The sequence below is a fragment of the Thalassophryne amazonica genome, chromosome 7 (assembly GCF_902500255.1).
Source record: "Thalassophryne amazonica chromosome 7, fThaAma1.1, whole genome shotgun sequence".
NCBI lineage: Eukaryota > Metazoa > Chordata > Actinopteri > Batrachoidiformes > Batrachoididae > Thalassophryne > Thalassophryne amazonica.
Window position 1 is genome coordinate 14,339,549 of NC_047109.1, and position 21,260 is coordinate 14,360,808.

Consider the following 21,260-nt stretch of genomic DNA (forward strand, 5'->3'; position numbering starts at 1 on the left):
TAACACAAGTTAAAGTCACAGCATCATCATATTTCTATTTAATCTAATGTCTGTCAACACGGAATAACACTAAGCAAGATGGCAGCTGCTGGCAACAGCTCACAGGCTGCATCCGCCATCAAGTGGATTAAATAGAAATCGAATGCAGTGGCACATCTAAAACTTACAGTGCTGTGTTAACTCTTAAAAGTGTTATTACACTGCCGTGACACTCTAATGTGCAGTGACATCGTTGTAATGCTGTCACACTGCTGTAATGATGTGACATTCTCATAACAGTGTAACACTGTTGTAACACTGCCATAACAAAACACTGTATTGCTATAACACAGCCGTAACACTGTAACAGTGCAGTAACATAACAGTAATGTTGTTGTAATGAAATGACATTCTCATAACAATGTAACACTATCATAACAAAACATATAGCTATAACAGGGCTGTAAAGCTATAATGGTGCAAAAATATCACTGTAACACTGTAACAGTGAAGTAACACTGCAGTAATGTTGTAATGATGTGACATTCTTATAACAGTGTAACACTATTGCAATAAAATGTATTGCTATAACACTGCTGTAACACTATAATGATGCAGTAACATCATTGTAACATTGCAGTAACATTAATGTTGTTGTAATGATGTGACATTATCATAACAGTGTAACACTGTAGTAACACTGTCGTAACAAAATATATTGCTATAACACAGCTGTAACACTGTAACAGTGAGTAACACTGCAGTAATGTTGTAATGATATGGCATTCTCATATCAGTGTAACATTGTTGTAACACTGTCGTAACAAAATATATTACTATAACACAGCTGTAAAACTGTAACAGTGCAGTAAAATAAATGTAACACTGTAATATTGCAGTAAGGTTGTTGTAATGATGTGACATTGCAACTGTTACAGTGTTGATGACTGTAACTGTTACAGTGTTACTGCACTGTTACAGTGTTACAGTGAAGTAACATTGCCGTAATGTAGTTGCAATAATCTGACATTCTCATAACAGTGTAACACTGTTGTGATACTGTCGTAACAAAACATATTCCTATAATACTGCCACAATGTGGTAATGGTGCAGTAACATCACTGTAACAGTGCAGTAACACTACAGTAATGCTGTAATGTTGTTGTAATGATGTGACATTCTCATAACAGTGTAATGTTGTTGTAACACTGCCATAACAAAACACTGTATTCCTATAACACAGCCACAATGCTGTAATGGTGTGGTAACATCACCGTAACGCTGTAACCTTGTTGTAATGATGTAACATTGTCGTAAAGGTGTAAATTTGCCATACTGTTGCAGTCATGTTGGCTTGAGGCCGTTTCTGAAATCATGAAGTGCAACAGAAACAAACTTCTTTCCAGGATTCAACTGCAATATGGTAATATTAAGAGCTGTTACTATGATGGCTAATTGTTGTGTGGGCCGCTGAAGAGGAGGCACTGCTGGCCCACCACCACCAGAGGGCGCCCTGCTTGGAGTGCGGGCTCCAAGCACGAGAGGGCGCCAGACCTAGAAGAAGTGACAGCTGTCATTCATCCCCTGCCCCAGCTGTCACTCGTTCATCATCATCACCACCATAAAAGCCGGACTGCAACTCCACCTCCTCGCCGAGAAATCGACTACCATTCCTGAGGTAATCCTTCTCTGCAGTATTCGGATTAATCCACGTTTTGATCTCTGTTTGCAGCCATTTATTCCTGTGGGACAGTTTTGTCGGAGTGGCGTGTTGTGGGAACCGCGACGTCTTCGCCTCCCACTCCCTCCAGATAAGTGACTGACAGGAGCTGCTTGAGTGTATGATTGGAGGTGGAGGTGCTCCCTCCCATCAGTGTTGGACTGTGTATTACTGAGTGTGCGGACTCACACTCACACATCCTGTTTTTGCTTTCTGCCAGCAGTGCCAGGGTCGACAGCCGGGAACAGAGGCCACCTGGGGACTCGGGACTTGGTGGCTCCGGTGTTCTTCAGACCGTTGGTGGTGGAGGCCGTGTGGAGTACGGCTTCTCTCTCGTCGGGGGGGGTCTCCTATCTTCAAGCCTGCCACACGTCACCTGGTGCTAATTGACTGTGCATATTTTTGTGTCTTTACGTTGTGTAGCGTCACAACATTAAATTGTTACCTTTTGGTTTAGTCATTGTCCGTTCATTTGCGCCCCCTGTTGTGGGTCCGTGCTACGACACCTTCACAACAGGATTTCTCGGCCATCGTCATGGACTCCGAGGGGCGTCAACCCGAGCTTGAACGGCCAATGGAAGAACCAGGAGCGCAGGCGTCAGCAGGAGGCATGTTGAGTGAGCTGCAGCAGATCTTAACCGCCTTCACAGCTCGGTTAGACTTAGTGACCGAGCAGAATGTCCTCCTTAATCGGAGGGTGGTGGCTCTCACCGCCAGGGTGGAAGCGCACGAGCAGGGCGCTGCTGCAGCCGCTCCTCTGGCTGGTCCTGGGCCTGTATCAGATGTTCCACTGGTCGTTCAACGAACCCCCCCACCGTCCCCTGAAGCATACATAAGCCCTCCGGAACCGTACGGGGGCTGTGTCGAGACGTGCGCGGACTTCCTCATGCAGTGTTCGCTCGTCTTTTCACAGCGCCCTGTCATGTACGCATCAGACGCTAGCCGGGTGGCTTATGTGATCAATTTGCTTCGAGGAGAGGCACGCGCATGGGCTACGGCGCTTTGGGAGCAGAATTCACGGCTCCTAACATCTTATACTGGGTTTGTACGGGAGTTCAAACAAATGTTTGATCATCCCAACAGAGGCGAGACCGCTTCGAACGTGCTGCTGTCGATGAGACAGGGGCGCCGTAGCGCAGCCGAGTATGCAGTCGACTTCCGCATCGCAGCAGCGAGGTCCGGCTGGAATAACGTTGCGCTCCGCGCCGCCTTTGTAAATGGACTGTCACCGGTCCTCAAGGAGCACCTACTGGCTAAGGAGGAACCGCGGGATTTTGACGGGCTTATTGATTTAGTTATACGCTTAGACAACCGCTTAAACGAGCATCGTCGGGAGCAGGCCGGGGGGCGTGACCGGGCACGAGCCGTCCCTCCTCCTTCCGGTTCCGACAAAGTGACGTCGTCCCCACGCTTCACTGCCAGAGAGCTTCGTGTGGCTACAGCTCCCCCTGCTGAGGAGGCTATGGACACGAGCAGGGCCAAAGTAAAAACAAACATCAGACAAAGGAGACTGGCCCACGGGGAGTGTTTTATCTGCGGCTCATGTGAGCACATGCAGAGGGACTGCCCTAAACGGTCAAACTACAACGCCCGTCCTTAGAAACTGGGCTAAGGGTGGGCCATAATACGCACGCGGGAAAACCCTGCAAATCTGCACGAATCCCAGTAACAATCCTGAGTGGGGATTTAACCCTTCATGCCCCAGCACTATTAGACACAGGGTCGGAAGGGAATCTGCTGGACAGCAGATGGGCAAAGGAAGTAGGGCTCCCCCTGGTGGCTCTGCTGGCACCATTGCAGGTGCGAGCACTAGACGGCACCCTGCTTCCATTAATCACACATCAGACTCAACCAATGACTTTGGTTGTGTCTGGGAATCACAGGGAGGAGATAGTGTTCCACGTCACACCATCTACTTCCCGAGTGATTTTGGGCTTTCCATGGATGGTGAAGCACAATCCCCGGATTGATTGGCCGTCTGGGGTTGTGACGCAGTGGAGCGAAACCTGCCACCAGGAGTGCCTAGGATCCTCGGTTCCTCCCGGCACTACGGCTAATGAGGAGGTCAAAGTCCCCCCCAATCTATCGGCGGTGCCAAAGGAGTACCATGATCTTGCTGACGTTTTCAGCAAAGATCTGGCGCTCGCTCTTCCCCCGCACCGACCGTATGATTGTGCCATCGATTTGGTCCCGGGCGCTGAGTACCCGTCCAGCAGGCTGTACAACCTCTCACGTCCGGAACGCAAATCAATGGAGACCTACGTCCGGGACTCCTTAGCTGCCGGGCTGATCCGAAACTCCACCTCCCCGATGGGTGCTGGTTTCTTTTTTGTGGGCAAGAAAGACGGTGGACTCCGTCCATGCATTGATTACAGAGGGCTGAACGAGATCACGGTTCGCAACCGATACCCGTTGCCCCTGTTGGATTCTGTGTTTACGCCCCTGCATGGAGCCCAAATTTTCACTAAATTGGATCTTAGAAACGCGTACCACCTGGTTCGGATCCGGGAGGGAGACGAATGGAAGACGGCGTTTAACACCCCGTTAGGTCACTTTGAGTACCTGGTCATGCCGTTCGGCCTCACCAACGCCCCCGCGACGTTCCAAGCTTTGGTAAACAACGTCTTGCGGGACTTCCTGCATCGGTTCGTCTTCGTATATCTGGACGATATATTCATCTTCTCCCCGGACCCTGAGACCCATGTCCAGCATGTACGTCAGGTCCTACAGCGGTTGTTGGAGAACCGGCTGTTTGTGAAGGGCGACAAGTGCGAGTTCCACCACACTTCTTTGTCCTTCCTGGGGTTCATCATCTCCTCCAACTCCGTCGCCCCTGATCCGGCCAAGGTTGCGGCGGTGAGAGATTGGCCCCAACCGATAAGCCGTAGGAAACTACAGCAGTTCCTCGGCTTTGCAAATTTCTATAGGAGGTTCATCAAAGGTTACAGTCAGGTAGTTAGCCCCCTGACTGCCCTGACCTCCACCAAAGTCCCCTTCACCTGGTCGGATCGGTGCGAAGCCGCGTTTAGGGAGTTGAAACGCCGGTTCTCGACTGCACCAGTTCTGGTGCAGCCTGATCCTGATCGCCAGTACATAGTTGAAGTGGACGCCTCTGACTCAGGGATAGGAGCCGTGCTGTCCCAGAGCGTGGAGGCTGATAAGGTTCTCCATCCTTGTGCCTTTTTTTCCCGCAGGTTGACCCCAGCTGAACGGAACTATGACGTCGGCAATCGGGAACTCCTCACGGTGAAGGAGGCTCTTGAAGAGTGGAGACACCTGCTGGAGGGGGCGTCGTTGCCCTTCACGGTTTTCACGGACCATCGGAACCTGGAGTACATCCGGACCGCCAAGCGGCTGAACCCCAGGCAAGCCCGCTGGTCTCTGTTCTTCGGGCGCTTTGACTTCCAGATCACGTACCGCCCCGGGACCAAGAACCAAAAACCAGATGCATTGTCCCGGGTGCATGAAGAAGAAGCCAAAGCGGAGTTGTCGAACCCCACCGAGACCATCATCCCCGAGTCCACTGTCGTGGCCACCCTCACCTGGGACGTGGAGAAGACCGTCCGGGAGGCCCTGACAAGAAGCCCGGACCCGGGGACCGGCCCCAAGAACAGACTCTACGTCCCTGGAAACCGACGTCCGGGACTACGTCCAGGCCTGTACCATCTGCGCCAGGGGTAAGGCGGACCACCGGAGGACGACGGGACTCCTCCATCCCCTGCCAGTGCCTCATCGCCCCTGGTCTCACATCTGCCTGGACTTCGTCACGGGCCTCCCGCCGTCCCAGGGCAACACCGTGATTCTCACGATAGTGGACCGGTTCTCCAAGGTGGCCCACTTCGTGGCCCTCCCGAAGCTCCCGACGGCCCAGGAGACAGCAGACCTCCTGGTCCACCACGTCATGCGGCTGCATGGGATACCGTCGGACGTCGTCTCGGATCAGGGCCCCCAGTTCTCTTCACAGGTGTGGAAGAGTTTCTGTAAGGAGCTGGGGGCCACCGTAAGTCTCTCATCCGGGTATCACCCCCAGACCAACGGCCAGGCAGAGCGGGCTAATCAGGAGTTGGAGCAAGCCCTCCGATGTGTCACCTCCGCGCATCCGGCGGCCTGGAGTCACCATCTGGCCTGGATCGAGTATGCCCACAACAGCCAAGTTTCGTCTGCTACCGGCCTCTCCCCTTTTGAGGCATGTTTGGGGTACCAGCCCCCGTTGTTCCCGTTGGTGGAGGGAGAGGTCGGTGTGCCCTCGGTCCAGGCCCACCTCAGGAGGTGCCGCCGGGTGTGGCGGGCCGCCCGCTCTGCATTGGTCAAGGCCCGGACGAGGGCTAAGGCCCATGCGGACCGCCGGCGTTCCCCGGCCCCCACATACCAGCCTGGGCAGGAGGTGTGGCTTTCAACCAAGGACATCCCTCTGTCTGTCGCCTCCCCTAAATTGAAAGACAGATTCATCGGACCATTTGAGATCCTCAAGATCATCAACCCGGCCGCAGTGAAGCTTCGACTCCCGGCTTCACTGCGGATTCACCCCGTCTTTCATGTTTCCCGTCTCAAGCCACACCACACCTCGGCCCTCTGTACTCCGGGACCACCGCCGCCTCCTGCCCGGCTAATCGACGGGGAGCCTGCCTGGACAGTGCGCAGGCTCCTGGACGTCCGTCGTAAGGGCCGGGGTTTCCAATATCTGGTGGAGATATTGAGATACTGGGAGGGGTATGGACCTGAGGAACGCTCCTGGGTGAAGAGGAGCTTCATCCTGGACCCGGCCCTCCTGGCCGATTTCTACGCAAGACATCCGGACAAGCCTGGTCGGACGCCAGGAGGCGCCCGTTGAGGGGGGGGGGTCCTGTTGTGTGGGCCGCTGAAGAGGAGGCACTGCTGGCCCACCACCACCAGAGGGCACCCTGCTTGGAGTGCGGGCTCCAAGCACGAGAGGGCGCCAGACCTAGAAGAAGTGACAGCTGTCATTCATCCCCTGCCCCAGCTGTCACTCGTTCATCATCATCACCACCATAAAAGCCGGACTGCAACTCCACCTCCTCGCCGAGAAATCAACTACCATTCCTGAGGTAATCCTTCTCTGCAGTATTCGGATTAATCCACGTTTTGATCTCTGTTTGCAGCTGTTTATTCCTGTGGGACAGTTTTGTCGGAGTGGCGTGTTGTGGGAACCGCGACGTCTTCGCCTCCCACTCCCTCCAGATAAGTGACTGACAGGAGCTGCTTGAGTGTATGATTGGAGGTGGAGGTGCTCCCTCCCATCAGTGTTGGACTGTGTATTACTGAGTGTGTGGACTCACACTCACATATCCTGTTTTTGCTTTCTGCCAGCAGTGCCAGGGTCGACAGCCGGGAACAGAGGCCACCTGGGGACTCGGGACTTGGCGGCTCCGGTGTTCTTCAGACCGTTGGTGGTGGGAGGCCGTGTGGAGTACGGCTTCTCTCTCGTCGGGGGGGGTCTCCCATCTTCGAGCCTGCCACACGTCACCTGGTGCTAATTGACTGTGCATATTTTTGTGTCTTTACGTTGTGTAGCGTCACAACATTAAATTGTTACCTTTTGGTTTAGTCATTGTCCGTTCATTTGCGCCCCCTGTTGTGGGTCCGTGCTACGACACCTTCACAACAGTTAATGATCAAAATACTCCTTCCTGTCCAGGGTGAACCCTGCCTCTCACCATGATTAGAAAATTAATATATACTGATATTAAAATTATTCTTAAAGCTCTCAGGTTATGCTACATTTACTCCTCCCATCCAGTAGGGGGTTCTACCCTGTTAATGTGAAAGCCACCATTCTTTTGGCGGTACAGAATGCATTTGTTGTGCAAAACAAGGATAGTTCATAAAAATGTAGAACAATTTCCAAACGTTTCAGGTTCAAAAAGCAAACTTAAAAATTTGTATAAAGTAAAAAAAAACAAAAAAAAAAACAACAACAACAACAAAAAAACAACCTGCAGAACAATAGAAGTACAAACTTCATCTCACTGGCAGCTGCAAGAGTTTGGGACACAAATTGTCCTCATCCCAACAAATTCATTGAGAAAAAAAGTTACACAAAAAACAGCCCCTTCCCCCTCATTTTTAAAAATGTTTATTTATTTATTGATTGATTGATTCATTAATTCATTGCTGTCATTGTTGTTTGTTTGTTTGTTGTGTTCATGTGACAGAGTTGATATTTTCTTGAAATTTTTAAAACCAGCTCATAATTTTCTGGTTAATGTTTTAGTAATGTTTTCCAGGAAATGTGTTTATGACATGAAATTGTTATTATAAATTAGAATAAATACTGTGATGAGTTTTAATTTGTACATTTATGACCATTTTGTTCATATCATTGTAAATTTGATTGATTTTTTTGTCCAGTCCATTATCCAAGTATGACTTCTATTTAAATGAATCACTTACATTGTGGAGTTTTTTCCAGAACTCCGGGCTTTCTGGAATCTCTCTCAAGCTGGGAGGAATGTACCAGAAACAAACATTTGCATATTCAGGCTGTAGACAGAAAACCAGAGTTTCAGAATTATCCTATACTTTGTCAGATCAAGTGATTGCTGAAAGATTTTACACATTCTCTTAAAATTCATTATTCTACTGATAAGTTTTTGCAGCGCCGCCGTTCGGCATAAGCAGACTACATAGCCTGCGTGGGGCACCAACCATGTTGCACTAGTTTGCAGGGCCTCCAATTGACTGAAAAATGTGTTGAAATTATTACATTATTACCAGTCATGCCGCTGTTACTCTAATCAAATCAAATCAAATCAAATCAATTTTATTTATATAGCGCCAAATCACAACAAACAGTTGCCCCAAGGCGTTTTATATTGTAAGGCAAAGCCATACAATAATTACGGAAAAACCCCAACTGTCAAAACAACCCCCTGTGAGCAAGCACTTGGCGACAGTGGGAAGGAAAAACTCCCTTTTAACAGGAAGAAACCTCCAGCAGAACCAGGCTCAGGGAGGGGCAGTCTTCTGCTGGGACTGGTTGGGGCTGAGGGAGAGAACCAGGAAACAGACATGCTGTGGAGGGGAGCAGAGATCAATCACTAATGATTAAATGCAGAGTGGTGCATACAGAGCAAAAAGAGAAAGAAACACTCAGTGCATCATGGGAACCCCCCAGCAGTCTAAGTCTATAGCAGCATAACTAAGGGATGGTTCAGGGTCACCTGATCCAGCCCTAACTATAAGCTTTAGCAAAAAGGAAAGTTTTAAGCCTAATCTTAAAAGTAGAGAGGGTGTCTGTCTCCCTGATCTGAATTGGGAGCTGGTTCCACAGGAGAGGAGCCTGAAAGCTGAAGGCTCTGCCTCCCATTCTACTCTTACAAACCCTAGGAACTACAAGTAAGCCTGCAGTCTGAGAGCGAAGCGCTCTATTGGGGTGATATGGTACTATGAGGTCCCTAAGATAAGATGGGACCTGATTATTCAAAACCTTATAAGTAAGAAGAAGAATTTTAAATTCTATTCTAGAATTAACAGGAAGCCAATGAAGAGAGGCCAATATGGGTGAGATATGCTCTCTCCTTCTAGTCCCCGTCAGTACTCTAGCTGCAGCATTTTGAATTAACTGAAGGCTTTTTAGGGAACTTTTAGGACAACCTGATAATAATGAATTACAATAGTCCAGCCTAGAGGAAATAAATGCATGAATTAGTTTTTCAGCATCACTCTGAGACAAGACCTTTCTAATTTTCTAATTTCTAATCTAACCTAATCTAATGTAACCACTTTTTTTGTAACGAGTAATCTAACGCGTTAATCTTTCCAAATGAGTAATCAGATTAAAGTTACTTCTTCAAGTCACTGTGCGTTACAATTATTTTTACATTGTGGGTCGACAGCAGCATTAAACTTGGTCCGTGGGCAGGAGGTCAGAGATTGACTGAACTGCCCACTTTAAGCGAGCTGTGAGCTTTTCATCAGCTACGACTCGTCCTCACCTCTTAAAGCATGGTGACAACAGCACACCTGCACTGAGCTTTACAAAGTCATTTTTATGCTTTATTTTTCTCCTTTATTTAGAATTCTGAGCTGAGCCGCTCCGTATCGTCTCGTTAAAAACAGCTGATCCTCCGCGACGCGTCAACAACTAACACTATTTTCCACTCAATGCACCTAAACTCTCTTTCTGAGGACCACATGATGTGAAAACGCAATAAAACTTTCTTACCTGTAAATCTGGTCATGTTTTCTGCATAAATAAATGTTATCCATTCTTTGTGCTCAAACGCCAAAGCAGGGGCGAATCCAGATGGAATGGGGACGTGGGGCAGGGATGTGCCCCCCCCACAACACCCCTAGATTAAAGGTCCAGTTTTGAAGCCGTTTTTTTACTACAACTACTAATACTACTTAATAAGTAAAATGTTTATAGAGAATTTAAATGTTAGAAAAATGTTAGAATTTAATAGTTACATTTATAAACAATGTAGGTTAGAAATTGCAAGTTTTACTGTTACAGTGCTGTCAACAGTTAAATATGAGGTCAAGAAAGATTATTTTATTTTTTATAAAACAAGTATTTATTTTCATTGAAGTCAAGAAAGGGTGACTATAAAGTGAGTTTTGGCAAAACAGGTATCATTGTCATTTTGAGGTGGCAGAGGGTTGTTGTCAGCAGCTGGGGAAAGTAACTAAAAAAGTAACTAGTAATCTAACTTAGTTACTTTTACAATTGAGTAATCAGTAAAGTAACTAAGTTACTTTTTCAAGGAGTAATCAGTAATTGGATTACTTTATCAATCAATCAATCAATTTTTTTATATAGCGCCAAATCACAACAAACAGTTGCCCCAAGGCACTTTATATTGTAAGGCAAGGCCATACAATAATTATGTAAAACCCCAACGGTCAAAACGACCCCCTGTGAGCAAGCACTTGGCTACAGTGGGAAGGAAAAACTCCCTTTTAACAGGAAGAAACCTCCAGCAGAACCAGGCTCAGGGAGGGGCAGTCTTCTGCTGGGACTGGTTGGGGCTGAGGGAGAGAACCAGGAAAAATACATGCTGTGGAGGGGAGCAGAGATCGATCACTAATGATTAAATGCAGAGTGGTGCATACAGAGCAAAAAGAGAAAGAAACAGTGCATCATGGGAACCCCCCAGCAGTCTACGTCTATAGCAGCATAACTAAGGGATGGTTCAGGGTCACCTGATCCAGCCCTAACTATAAGCTTTAGCAAAAAGGAAAGTTTTAAGCCTAATCTTAAAAGTAGAGAGGGTGTCTGTCTCCCTGATCTGAATTGGGAGCTGGTTCCACAGGAGAGGAGCCTGAAAGCTGAAGGCTCTGCCTCCCATTCTACTCTTACAAACCCTAGGAACTACAAGTAAGCCTGCAGTCTGAGAGCGAAGCGCTCTATTGGGGTGATATGGTACTATGAGGTCCCTAAGATAAGATGGGACCTGATTATTCAAAACCTTATAAGTAAGAAGAAGAATTTTAAATTCTATTCTAGAATTAACAGGAAGCCAATGAAGATAGGCCAATATGGGTGAGATATGCTCTCTCCTTCTAGTCCCCGTCAGTACTCTAGCTGCAGTATTTTGAATTAACTGAAGGCTTTTTAGGGAACTTTTAGGACAACCTGATAATAATGAATTACAATAGTCCAGCCTAGAGGAAATAAATGCATGAATTAGTTTTTCAGCATCACTCTGAGACAAGACCTTTCTGATTTTAGAGATATTGCGTAAATGCAAAAAAGCAGTCCTACATATTTGTTTAATATGCGCTTTGAATGACATATCCTGATCAAAAATGACTCCAAGATTTCTCACAGTATTACTAGAGGTCAGGGTAATGCCATCCAGAGTAAGGATCTGGTTAGACACCATGTTTCTAAGATTTGTGGGGCCAAGTACAATAACTTCAGTTTTATCTGAGTTTAAAAGCAGGAAATTAGAGGTCATCCATGTCTTTATGTCTGTAAGACAATCCAGCAGTTTAGCTAATTGGTGTGTGTCCTCTGGCTTCATGGATAGATAAAGCTGGGTATCATCTGCGTAACAATGAAAATTTAAGCAATACCGTCTAATAATACTACCTAAGGGAAGCATGTATAAAGTGAATAAAATTGGTCCTAGCACAGAACCTTGTGGAACTCCATAATTAACTTTAGTCTGTGAAGAAGATTCCCCATTTACATGAACAAATTGTAATCTATTAGACAAATATGATTCAAACCACCGCAGCGCAGTGCCTTTAATACCTATGGCATGCTCTAATCTCTGTAATAAAATTTTATAATAATATATAATTTATCAAAGTAACTGTGGCAACACTGATTATTACATTTCAAAATCAATATGAATTATTTATGAATAGGCCCATCGTTTTTGTCTTTAAACATTGTGTAGACTCCCTACCCCATTACTTAACTGAGGTAAATTAACAGTTTTGTTTTTTTTGCCTAATATAAAGCCCCCATCCACCCCCGCCCCGATTCCCTGAAATGGTACAGCCCTGTTTGCATCTTTCTCTGTTCGCTGTGTCGCCTAACCAGGGTTGCCAGATGTGACGATTTCCAGTCCAATAAATGCTCAAAAATGCATGGAGTCACTAAATCCTGCGCAATTTGAACTGATTTTTAAAATGTGTGTGGCAATTTTATACAAAAAAAACCTCTTCCAGTGCCATATTTTTACCCTAAACAAACCAATTGGATGGGAAAACACCCAATCTGGCAACCCTGCTCCTAACTGAAGTAGCACTGCTAGCCCACATTTGATTCTGACATGCGACGACAAGTTGCCACTATGCCACAATTAAACAATGAAGCGACAGCAGGAGTCTGGAGCTGAAAAACGGAGGAAAAAGAAAAACAAAAAGATGATGCCCGTGCATCCCTTGCTGGTAAGTACATGTTAAAGGTTTAAATTGTTTTGATTACTTAATGTTCAGTGGTGTTGCTTAAGCTAGGTTGCGTTGGCTTTGCTGATTTGATGTAGCTTTAAACGCTAAACTTAAACACTTTAATAAATAGTAATGGTTTGAGTAGAACTTTTGTGTGTGTGTGGGGGGGGGGGGGGTCTCTTGTATGGGGGTGGGGGGGCCTCCCTGACCAGTTATGCTTAGGGTCTCCAAAACCTTAGCAGCGGCCCTGAGTTTTTGGAATAATCAAATCAATAGCAGGTGATGTTGCAGGTACGTACTTCTGCCACAAGATGGAAACCTTCTCTTTTCTTCATCTCCGCTGCAAGATATCTGCAAAAGATCAAATACAAGTTAAGATATATGTTATGATGGATAATTCATTATATTTTCCAGATTATAGGTTGTGTTTAGTTTAGGGGGGATTTCGGGGGGTTGTTTTTTTGTTTTTGCTGTTGTTGTTTGTTTGTTTGTTTGTTTGTTTGTTTTGCTGGTCCTGCAACTTGAATTGGAGTGTCATGACCACTCCAATATCCCAAAGCCTTGGTCTTGGGATCATGCGCGGGTGTCATGTGTTGCTGCATTCACCACAATACTGAATCACCTTGAATCTTTATGGCAACCACCCAGGCAGACAACCGGTCCATCCCCACCTCTTGACGTTACCAGCTATCTGCTGTGGCCAGGTGAATCATGGGCATCCTGTTGGACTTCTCCAGCCACTGAGGTCTTCAACAGTGTAGCAACTGTGTGTTGGATCATGACCAGAGAAAGGCACCACATGGCCAAAATGTGGTAGCTGACAGTTCCAGCCAATGCAAATGGTACTCTTCGTCATTGTTTCCCTAAGTAACCACTACTTTGACGCAAAGTAATTCTAGCAAAAGCTAAGGGTCCTCCAAAGAATCCTAGTACCAAAGACATCTACTTGTCACCTTTGGTCACTGTTTAACTTTCAAATCTCACTAAGACAGGAAGCACTAGGACCCAAAGACATTCAATCTGCAAAGATATTGGCATTGTCAAACACAACCTCATGACCTCATAAACTCTTCCCAGATGTTTCCCAAACTCAAAAGCCGAGGTCCCAAAGAGAAAAATGTCACAGAGACAAGTGAATGCCTCAGCCAGTTAGACAGCTTCAGCACATTCAGATGGGCTTCTGATGGCCGAGTCCAGGAAGCCACTGTAAACCTGGAGCTTAGTATTAATGTGGGACAACAACACTTCAATTCCTCACTCAACCTCAGGATTCAATGTCTGGAGCCCCAGACATTGTCCTGCTGCAATCAAGACAATGTCTGCTAAACCAAGGTCAGTAAACTTTTCCTCGCCAACAGACACACTTAAGCTGCTGGATTACACAACCCTACCCACAATCCATCTAAGCAGTCCAATCCACCACATTCCATGCAAGCACTGAACAATGTTCGAGGCAGAACACATCCCTGAGGAAAACTGGGGATGGGGAAATCAATCCTGGGGCCAATTACCAATGTTTTAGTCCCGAGTGAAATGTTTATCTCAAAAACATCTAACACAGGACCCAGGTTGAAAAGTCAAGGCATTCCTCCTCAAGGAGACAAATATCAGCTCAGGTCCAGGGTGTCTGTTCTGTCTAACCTGGCCATGAGAAGCGCTCTGTCGACCCTGTGCTCCAGCTCCCTACTTCCTAAAGCCTTCCACATGAGCCAGAATTTGAAAGCGTCTGGCTTCCGGCTGCACTGGACAGACTTGTCCCCGGTGTCGTAGCTCACGTCGTAGAATTTATCCTCCTGGAAGAGGTAGGACGCCTGGGCAGAGTGACAGCGCTGAAGAAGGTTCTGAGAAGTACAGACAAACTTATTTGCATCACACATTACATTTACAGGGCTTGATGTGATTATTTCGCACTTACTGTTTTATCCCTGACCAGGAAAGCAGAGCACTGCAGACAGGCCATCAGCATCTTGTGAGGGTTCCAGGCCACAGACTTGGCTCTGATCAAACACAAGCAACATAACAGAGACACATCACAGCGACTGAAAACACACAGACTCTGGATCTGACAGACCTTCTACCTGTGGATGCCCTTTAACAAGTGTTTGTGCTCCTGAGACATCAGAGCTGCTCCTCCCCAACAAGCCTGAAGAACAGAGACAACATGAGATAAAGGAACTACAGCGGCACACTTTGGACAACATAAAGGACTAACACACCACTAACTGTAAACCACCATTTCTCAATCACTTTCATTCATTCATTCATTCATTCATTCATTCAGTTATTCATTAATTTTCTGCCACATATCCAGGTCCAGGTCAATGTAGCATTAGACCAAGCAGCTCCTCCCACACTTCCCTATCCTTGGCCAATATGTCCTGGGTCTTCCCCAGAGCCTCCTCCTAGTTGGATGTGCCTGGAAGACCTCCCCAGGGAGAGAGCCAGGGGACATCCTTACCAAATTCCAGAACCACCTCAGCTGGCTCCTTTCAGTGTGAAGAAGCAGCTTCTCTTCTCTGAGTCCCGGTTTCTTACCCTGTCCAGGAGTGGAAGCCTGGGTACACAATGGAGGAATCTTCTTTCCTGTGCTTATATCCGTGACCTTGTTATTTCACTCAGTACCCAAAGTTTATGACCATAGGTGAGGATAGAAGCATAAATCGGTCGGTAAATCAAAAGTCTCGCCTTCTGCTTAGCTCCTTCTTCACCATGATAGTCCGGTACAGATTCCATAAAACACCAGATGTAGCCCCAATCCTTCTATCGATCTCACACATCAGCTTGCCCCCATTTGTGAACAAGACTCCTGAGATAGTTAAACTCCTCCACTTGGGGCAGTAACTCTCTCTGGACCCAGAGGGGACAATCCACCCTTTTCTGGTACAGGACCATGGTGTCAGATTTGGAGGTGATGATCCTCATTCAAGTTGCTTCACACTCAGCTTCAAGCCTGCCCAGTACACATTGGAGGTCACTGCCTGATGAAGCCAACAGAACCAGGAATACAGGAACTCACTGAAAGCCTTGATCTTAGTCTTTATCCAGGACAATAGAAAATCCAGACACTCAAATTCCTCACTCAGCTTCTCAAGTCTTACAATCAGAGTATCCAATGATTCTGCAAAGATCTCAGCATCATCCACCAGCAGAGGTATTTAAGCTGTTGGACTTCACAACCCAAAGCCCAGTCCATGCAAACACTGAACAAGGACGGAAGATGTCACAGTCTCTGGTCCCGCTCTGTACAGCCTTCACTGTACCTGTGTATAGGCTGCCTATGATGTCCAGCAAATTGTTGGGGATCAACCACATTCTCAGGATGTTCAAGAAAGCAACTCAATCAAACCAAATCAAACACTTTGAAAAAATTCAAATTGGCCGCAAAGAAACACTATCAGTTTTCACAGGTGCCTTCAGTGAGTAATTGCAGAACTCAAATGAGGTCTTGGTTTGTGAGTTCCAGTCGCTGTTTTGATCACTGAGGCACTGAAACCTGTCAACAATCTGATCGATCCAGTTGAAAACAGATACTTTGGCAGATGAAGTGAAGCAATAAATGAATGAACATACGTCCACGTGCAGCCACAGATTGTGCTTCTCACAGAGGTCTGCGATCTGGTCGATGGGGTCAAACGCTCCGAGCACTGTGGTTCCTGCTGTGGCATTTACCATGATGGGCACTGCACCCTTAGAACACAGCCACAGGGTTCAACGTTCGCACATGTGAAACCATGAAACACTTCAACAAGTGACAACATGAAACAAGGTTTGTTCACGTCATCTGGAATATGTCACCTCATGTTTGGCACGTTGTATCTGCTCCTCCAGCGCCGCTGGAATCATCTTCCCTCTGACAAACACCAAATCACTCATTCAATCAGTTTGACAGCAAATGAATCAGAGTTCACTGCAGAGGCCAGCTGAATCAATGAGTGTCAGGCACAGAGGACAATTTTAACAACAAATAAATTTTAAAAAATAAATATAAACAGCTTACCGATCATCAGTAGCCACAGCGTAAACGTTCTTCGTACCGATGCCCATTAATGCTGCTGATTTGGAGATCGAGTAATGGCACTGAAACATGATAAACAAGTGATGTCAGCGTCTCATTATTTGTTCAAATCAACAAAATAATCTCATTTCAGCTTTTGCACTTTACACTGCAAATGTGTTTGCTTAGACAAAAAGGACATGGCCCTAGTTTGGAACCGCGGTCAGAACCCGTGTGTAAGACGGGTTAGTGGGTGTGTGATGACTGATTTTGTTCACAGCACCACTGGAAGAATTGTTTTTTAACGATCATTTTGGTCTCCATGTAACTATGTTTGTAATTATGTTAGCAACATATCTTATGAAGACCCAGTGGGGATTCTACAGTCTGCTGAGGCCCTTGGCAAAAATTCACAAGGGCCCCCATCATCCAGCATTTATCACAATTATAAGTGCAGCCCTTTGTCTTTTACTGTCAGTCATCATGTCACCAACTTTTTGTTGTTGGTGGGTTTTTTTTGGGGGGGGGGGGCATATTAACCATTAATTGTTCTAGTAATAGTATCAAAATAGTATTAGTTAAAAGCAAAACAGTAAGGTAAAAATAAACTTTCTCTCATGTAGAGCCCTAGCATTTGTCCAAACCACCTAAGCAACAGGCGGCTGTGGCTGTAGTATAATGTTTGACAACCTTCGGAGGCTCCTTCTGGCCCGAGGCCCCAAGCAGTTTTCTGCATTGCCTGTTGGCAAACAGCACCTCTGTGAATGTTAAAATTTATTTTGATCTAATTTGGCAGGTACATTGGGCCTATGGATGAGAACAGGTGATATGATTTTGGTTTGGATTGGTCATGTCATTGACCAAGTTTTGGTGTTTTGGTTTGTTTTCCGGTCTCCGTGTTATCTGCTTAATTTTCCCTCATTGTTAATCATCTTTTTCTTGTTACTGTTCCTGTGTGTCATTATTTCTCTGACCTCTGGGTTTGTGTTTTTCTCCCTCACTCTCTATCTGGTCTCTGGCTCCAGCTTGTGTCCTCTTTCTGGGCTATCCCACTTCACATGCGTTCATTCAGTAATTCATTCAGTTGGCTGCGATTGTCATCTTCTGTGGTAGTATTTTAGTGTCTTGCTCTATTACCATCTTCGCTAGATTATTTAGCATTTTTGTTTCCTATAGTGGAGTAGGTGGATGAGTGGAGGATAAGGAGCTGGCTTGCCAATATTTAGACCTGGGTTCAAATCCCGCTCACATTATCTGTCTGTGTCCTTGGAGAAGACACTGAATCTACATGGTCTCACTTGACCCAGCTGTAAATGGGTACTATTCTCAGCTGGGAAGTAGCCTGCGTTGGATTGGTACCCCTTCCAGGGGGAGTCATAGACTCTGGTCTGACTGGCACCAACAGGCCTCAGGGCTGATGCAAGACTTACTTCTTCTTGTGTTTCCACTGTCTTCTGTTATATTCCACACCACTGATCTCTTACAGACCTTTTCTGCTGATCCATATTACTGACCTCTAACTGTTATTTTTGACTGATTATGAAATGTCCTTGTTACTGAATTTTGCCTGTTTTTGATGTCCCTCTGCTGCCTCCCTGTGAAAGACTGTTACCTTTTTGGAATGATCTCACGTGTATGACCTTGGAATGCCTCCAGTTTAAGAGTAAAGAATTCTGGACTTAAATCATTTGGTCTGTTCTCCTCACTGGGGTCACATCTTTGTACTCACCATTACAGGTCAGAGGTCAAGACCAAATGTCTGGGCTTGTGTTTATACAAAGGAAAATGACTCATTTAATGGAAATGAGTCAGAGTCATATTTTGAACCTTAGTGTTTAAAAGCCCATCTGACATGTTCTCTACATAAATAATACTTTAATTGTGGGTGTGGCAAACATTCATTTTGTTTTCATCACCTCATTTGGAAGGTGCTGTTTTTAAAAAATACATTTAGCTTTTTTTAAAGGTCAGAGGTCAATAATACCAATATACCAGGGATCCAGAGATTTGTTTCTTGTGATGGAGGGAAAGTTTTCCTAAAATCTAAACTTTGACCTTTTACCTCATTACAGTATGTCAGTGTAAAAATGTTGCAAAGGCGTGTTGCCGAATGTTCTTGTTTTTTGTTTGATCACACTGTAGTTAGCTTGGAAGTAGCATGTAGCTATTGCGAAAACGGATTGAACTTGCCTTTAATCTCACTTTCACTTTGCTATTGATGCCTTTGATCAAAGACGATAAAAGCAGACATCTGTGTGTGTTTGTGTTGAGTGTAATTCTAGTTTCTGATGTCAGTTTCTAAACTGTTTCACCTCCTGTGATGTGAATATGACGAGTCGTGGCGCCCCACAGAGTCCAAGCTCTTTAACGTCAGGACAGTGCTGGAACCTGGCCAAATTCACAGCATACATGTTGGACATCGAACCACCTACAAGCAAAGAAATTAAGAATTATTGTAACCTTGTGTTAATTGTTATGATGCATTTATATGGACAGATTAAAGAAGAGACAAAGAGAGGAAAATTCTGACAGGTGTGATTACCGGGGTTAAAGATACCGTCTCCTCCTTCCTCCCAGCCAATTACCTCCATCATCTTCCTCAGCACAGCCTCCTCCGTCAGGATGAAGACAGGCGCAACCTCGTAAGTATATCTGTTAAACACTACATGCATGATGTCTCATCATCAAATTAAAATTTACACAGTGAGACGGGTTTCACTGAGTCATGTGACTTACACTCTGGTTTTTACGGCCTCTGCGGGTCACTTACACAGTGGTATTAATGGCCTCTGCAGGTCACATGACTTACACACTGGTTTTAATGGCCTCTGCGGGTCACTTTCACGCAGTGATGTGCACAGCTGACTGGACTGAAAGGTGCAGGACACACAGGAGGCAAATATATCGCAGGAGTCTTTATCTTTGTCAACAACAAAGCAGAGTAGACTTACTTTGTTGGTGAACAACAGATGGCGTTACATAACTGTGAAGCACAAGAGCTGTTGTCGAGATGTGGAGCTTTTGGTAACTAGTATAAGTAGCTAGTAACTAGTATACTACTTACCCCGGCGGTTTTCTCACATCATCGCCATTGTTGTTTACATCCTGCCCCGAGCGGAGCCTACTGTTGCGTGTGACGTCATACAGGAGGCTGTTGCGAAGAGTCAGTCTCAACATTCAGGTCCATTGATTATAATATCAGGGGACTTCAACCATACTGATGTGAGCTCTCATTTAAGAGGTTTTATACGATATGTTGATTGTCCTACCAGGCATAACAATATTTTAGATCTATGTTATGTTAATCTTAAGAATGCATACAATGTTGTGGCTTTGTCTCCCGTTGGCAAGTCTGACCATAATCTTATCCACCTCAGACCGTCATACAAACCATGTGTGATGAGACTGCCCATAATAAGGAGATCTTTCAGACAGTGGACCCCAGAGGCTAGTGATGCTCTGAGAGATTGTTTTTCTTCTACTGTTTGGGACATAATGTTGGGTTCAGGGGAGACCAGCTCTGACATGGATGGAGTTGTGGACTGTATTACAGGCTACGTTAATTTCTGTGCAGATGTCGTGGCACCTATGAAAACTGTTAGATGTTTTCCAAACAATAAACCTTGGATTAGAAGCGACATGAAACAACTCCTAAACAGAAAGAAGGAGATGTTTAGGTCAGGAGACTGGGACAGGCTTAGGATGGTGCAGCGTGAGGTGAAGAGGAGCACGAAGAGGGCCAGTAGAGTCTACAAAGAGAGACTTGAGAGGAAACTGCAGAACAACAACACACAGGAAGTGTGGAGGGGCATGAGAGCCATCACAGGCTATGGGGGGGGGGGGGGGGGGGTAATGGGGATATGGCGGATGAGTTCAACCGTATTTATAATCGGTTTGATTCTGCTCCTCTGACATGGACATGTACATCCAGCAGCACCTCCATCTCTCCTGCTGTTGCCTCCTGCTGGGTTCCACACAGTGGCTGTTCCACCTCTACTGCTGCTGCAGGCTCCGGCTGTGCTTCACCCAGAGGCTGTTCCATCTCTGCTGCTGCTGGTTCCTGCTGTGCTCCACCTGGGGGCTGTTCCATCTTTCCTGCTGCTTGTGAGTGTTATTTCACAGTGGAGGAGATGCGTGATGAGCTGAGGAGAGTTCACCCAGGGAAGTCTGCTGGTCCTGATGGTGTAGCTCCAAGGCTCTTGAAGGGCTGTGCAGCGGAGTTGGTGTTTCCTTCTACATACCATCTTCAACTGGAGTCTTCTAAGTGGACTTGTCCCTGCCTTGTGGAAAACATCATACCTTGTAACAGTGCCCAAGGTGCTAAGGCCTGCAGGGATGAAGGACTACAGACCAGAAGCCCTTACGTCTGTGATAATAAGACTCTGGAGAGGCTGCTACTTTGACTGCTCAGACCCCAGCTGGAGAGGGCTTTGGACCCATTACAATTCACCTACCAGGAGAATACTGTGTTGGATGATGCGGTCCTTTTCTTGCTGCACTGGTCCCTGTCATTTTTAGAGGGGTCAGGAGACTATATGAGGCTGATGTTTTTCGATTTCTCGAGTGCCTTCAATATAATCCAGCCTAAATTACTAAAGGCAAAACTATAGCGTATTGGAGTGGATCCTCTATTCACCACCTGGATCTACAACTATCTCACTGGGAGGTCGCAGTATGACAGACTTGGGGGACAGCATGTCG

General features: G+C 46.1%; 1 protein-coding gene across 1 annotated transcript in view; it reads right to left on the reverse strand.

Moving 5' to 3' along the window:
- Positions 1-21,260, reverse strand: part of LOC117513225 (acidic amino acid decarboxylase GADL1-like) — a 30,096-nt gene that overhangs the window by 5,585 nt on the left and 3,251 nt on the right. The window contains exons 2-11 of the mRNA XM_034173514.1: positions 19,102-19,211; positions 18,872-18,987; positions 16,563-16,642; positions 16,361-16,415; positions 16,136-16,252; positions 14,644-14,708; positions 14,481-14,562; positions 14,207-14,406; positions 12,865-12,916; positions 8,111-8,200 (exon numbers count right to left, since the gene is read on the reverse strand). Of these exons, the coding sequence (XP_034029405.1) occupies positions 8,111-8,200; positions 12,865-12,916; positions 14,207-14,406; positions 14,481-14,562; positions 14,644-14,708; positions 16,136-16,252; positions 16,361-16,415; positions 16,563-16,642; positions 18,872-18,987; positions 19,102-19,211 (967 nt within the window). The remainder of the gene's footprint in view (positions 1-8,110; positions 8,201-12,864; positions 12,917-14,206; positions 14,407-14,480; positions 14,563-14,643; positions 14,709-16,135; positions 16,253-16,360; positions 16,416-16,562; positions 16,643-18,871; positions 18,988-19,101; positions 19,212-21,260) is intronic.